Below are 3,833 nucleotides of genomic sequence, written 5' to 3'. Positions count from 1 at the left end.
AGTGGAGCACCTAAATCTGACGAGGAAGACAAATGCTCTGCTAGTCATGCTGATGATCGTGATGAAGAACCGGACCCTCGGGATTACCATACGGTATATAGGGTCAGTTTGGGAGATTTGTTGGTAGTGGATTGAGTCAGCCGACTACCAGCTCTGCAAAGGCATGGTTAGTGCAGGAACCGATGCCGGGTGGTCCTGAGGATGGGACTGTTATCCCTAGTTTTGGTGGTCACGTGGCACGATATATCTGGATCGAGCAGGAGCGTAGTGTTTTGCGCTGTTTGAGTAGGACAAAGTTATGTTCTGATTTGTTTACTTGGCGAGGTCGTCAATCAGTGGAGAACCTCGGGGTGATTGATGCTAGTTGGTTGTCTCACTAGCCCGGCCTGATGTTTAAAAGACTTGATTGGCCGCTGATTTCTGCTTTTGTTGAGAGATGGCAGCCGGATACGAACACCTTTCATATGCCATTTGGGGAGATTACAATCTTGTTGCACGACGTGTACAACATACTTGGGTTACGTGTCGAAGGCAATATGGTCACCACTACTCCTAGCACGGACGTGTTACGGGACACGTGCTCGATCACCATGGATATGACTCCAGATGATTTGTCTGAGATTTGCGGCACAAAGACAATTTGGAAGGGTAGTGGGGTGTTGACTGATATGATTTTTGAGTCGACATTGGCGGTTGACCGGGAGTTTAGTGATCAGCTTAATGGATACTTGTGGTTAGTGCTTGGAGGTACACTGTTTATAGACAAGAGTGGTAACCGTACGTATCCTTCCTTCCTCCATGAGCTATGTTATATGGATGTCCCTATTAACGATTATGCATGGGGAACAGCTGCACTGGCTTACTTGTATCGGCAACTGGGCACGGCATCACGGAAAGGTGCTGATTCGATTTCTGGTAGTCTCACGCTTTTGCAAGCGTGGATTTACGAGTACTTTCCATGGTTTCGGCCACAGCAGGGTACCTTGACCCGGGACCTTCAAATGCCTCGTGCGTATGCTTGGGATGTTAAAGCGGGATGTCCTAGCAAGAACCTGGAGCGCCTGTTATCTTTTCGTACTAGAATTGATGCGCTTACTGACCGTGAGGTGAACTAGCTACCATACGGAGCTGATCCTGCATTACGAGTGCCCCCCACTTTATTCATTGGCTGCATCCAGTACCGTAACATCATTGAGTCGTACATGCCTGATAGAGTGGTGCGACAGCTTGGTTTCGTGCAAGGCATTCCCCGCGAGATCATCAGGCCAGAGAAGGCCAAGAGGCCGACTAACTTGACGATGTATCGGGTAGACTTCTCGACCAAGATGACAAATGTGATGTGGAAGAGGTTTGTCCCTAGGTTATCTCAGAGTGTAGTTTTAGGTGCCCTCACCAGGCTTAGTGCTGCAGCTCCTTCGGTTGCGCCTGGTTACATGTAGTGCCCGAACCCCGTTGCGTGCCCTCAGCGGTAAGACTGTGATGCATGGGTAGTAGCAAGTTGGTACTAAGCCTACCCCGAGACAAATCACCCTTGCGTTGAACCACGTATCAATAGGAAATAAATCTTGAATTGTAACCATCCAATGCCACTCCCCGACAGCCCCACTATCCCATCGAATACGCTCTACGTTCATCCAAAGTCGTCCAAGCCCGTAAATCCGTTCGTACAAATTAGGATGACCGGCGATCTCGTTCGCTATTGTTTCCCGAGTGTCAAACCACAACGCCTGATCGCCATAGAAGAAGTCGGCGACACAACGAAAGCCACAGTTCCCATCACCAATGACATCCTTCCAAGACGAAATGTACGGCAACATTGGGCCTGGAAGCAAGTTCAAATACCTGCATTGACTAATGTCACTCGGATCTACAACACGAAATTAAAAGATAAATTATTAGTAAAGCTACAAGTATTAAGTTTACATATATTAATATTACATATATTTTTCAAAATCAATAGAATTTTAATATTACCTGGTTGTGGGTTACCACCACGTTGAGTGTGTTGACGGTTCACATGCTCGAAATAACTTCGATCACGCCTGATGTCATTGTTCCTCGGTCGACCACGAGTGTTGAGGTTCACATGTGGTTCTTCAAGGTGTGTATGATCCGGATGTAGCTCCTCTTCAATGATTCGCGTTACATTTCGACGTACGGCCGGGTCACTTTCCATGACTTCATCAATTAGGGATCGAAATTGTGCAGCCTCCTCGGTCGAATCATTAACCACTTTAGGAATGTTAACACCATCACCAATAACCAATGTCTTCCAGAAAGAATGAATTTGGCTGCTATACAATCCTGTCTGTGTAACTATCGAATCATGTATCTGGCAAGCACATGGAAGACCATGGGTCACACGCATAGCACATCCACAACGTTCATAGACCTGGTAACTCAAATCCTGCATCCTTTTCGTCTCGTTATGCAGTTCTTTCAAGCAATGTTGAGACACTTTGCCATTTATACATGACAGTGGCAGCTGTCTGAACATCTCACCAATTTTAGACCTTGATGCCTCCAACTCATTACGAATTTGTATGATTCGATTACCGATATGACAATGGACTCGGGTCCATACGGTATCCAAAGAACCTGCCAATGATTCAAATTAGTAGATACATTTTAATTTTTTTATTATAATTACAATTACGTAACAACGAGAACAACTAATAAAATAAAACAACTAACCTGTGGATGATTCAAACCAAGTTTTCACTGCTGAATGTTGACTCTCAACTCTACAGTTGGTGGTGTTACCAAAGTGAAGAACCTGGTTCGTCCAATATTTCACAAATTTCTCCTTATGACAAAGCCATGTTCTCTCAACATACTGAATCACTGCCGGATATGTTGCCCACCTCACTTGCATGGTAGCTAGAGCATGATCATACTCCGCCTGTGTTGTTGCATTCACGATTTTGAACCATTTGCCATTTCTAAAACTGGAACCAACCTTCTTGTTTCCGAACATCTTCGTCACCTTATCCTCCACATCTGTGTTGATGTGCCATATACAGAGTAAATGTGACGTCCCTGGAAAGACTTCTCTCAAAGCCGCACATAGCCCAAGATCATGGTCTGAAATAAATACAGATGGCTCTTTATCAAACCCAATCAACTCCCTTAATCTCTGCAACACCCACCGATAGCTAGTCGTGCACTCGTCGCGCATGAAAACATATCCAACTAGAAAATTCTGGTTTGTCGGTGTCACACCTACTACCTCAAAGAAAGGCATGTTATATCGATTGGTCTTGTAAGTAGAATCCATACCTATGACATGTAGGTATGTGCGGAGTATGTTGACCATGATCGGGTGCACCATAAATGCATGTTGCAAAACGTTGTGATCATCGTGACTGACCCAAGAAATGTATTTACTCTCTCTCGCCAGATGAAGAAATTGCTGAACAACTCCTCTTCCTTCGGACATCTCCATCCTGAAGTCATTCCAGCAATTGTAAATGTGTCGGATGTTTAGATGATCATCAAGAAATTGCTCGGCAATAGTTGACATGATGTTACGGGGCGCAACCTTGGACTTTGTCATGTCCCACACAACCTGTTTTGCACCAGGACTCAATCCGCTCACTTTACGGTGACCCTCTTGGTACACAATCATTGGGTGGTTATGTGTCCCGGTGTGATCATTTTTCGCAATGATCTTCCAACTGTCGGTGCTGACTTCATAATATATCTTGATGTAGAATGGAAAACCATTAGCTTTGGTTTTTGTGTCCTTCCGTATCGCGTTCTCCAAATCTCTCGGCTTGCTCCTTCGTGACCGATCACATCGCAAATACCGATACGGCCGACCATCTCTGGTT

General features: G+C 45.2%; 1 protein-coding gene across 1 annotated transcript; it reads right to left on the bottom strand.

Annotated features, from left to right (window-relative positions):
- Positions 1–1,111: 1,111 nt before the first annotated feature.
- LOC110694557 lies at positions 1,112–3,628 on the bottom strand. The gene is made up of 4 exons (XM_021871734.1): positions 2,695–3,628; positions 1,975–2,598; positions 1,530–1,867; positions 1,112–1,168 (listed from the first exon to the last, which is right to left on the bottom strand). The coding sequence occupies exons 1-4, from the start codon at positions 3,626–3,628 to the stop codon at positions 1,112–1,114; spliced, it is 1,953 nt and encodes a 650-aa protein (XP_021727426.1).
- Between the last annotated feature and the right edge of the window lie 205 nt (positions 3,629–3,833).

The sequence above is a fragment of the Chenopodium quinoa genome, unplaced genomic scaffold, assembly GCF_001683475.1.
Source record: "Chenopodium quinoa cultivar QQ74 unplaced genomic scaffold, ASM168347v1, whole genome shotgun sequence".
In the NCBI taxonomy this organism is placed as follows: domain Eukaryota; kingdom Viridiplantae; phylum Streptophyta; class Magnoliopsida; order Caryophyllales; family Amaranthaceae; genus Chenopodium; species Chenopodium quinoa.
This window is presented reverse-complemented; position numbering and strand designations above follow the sequence as displayed.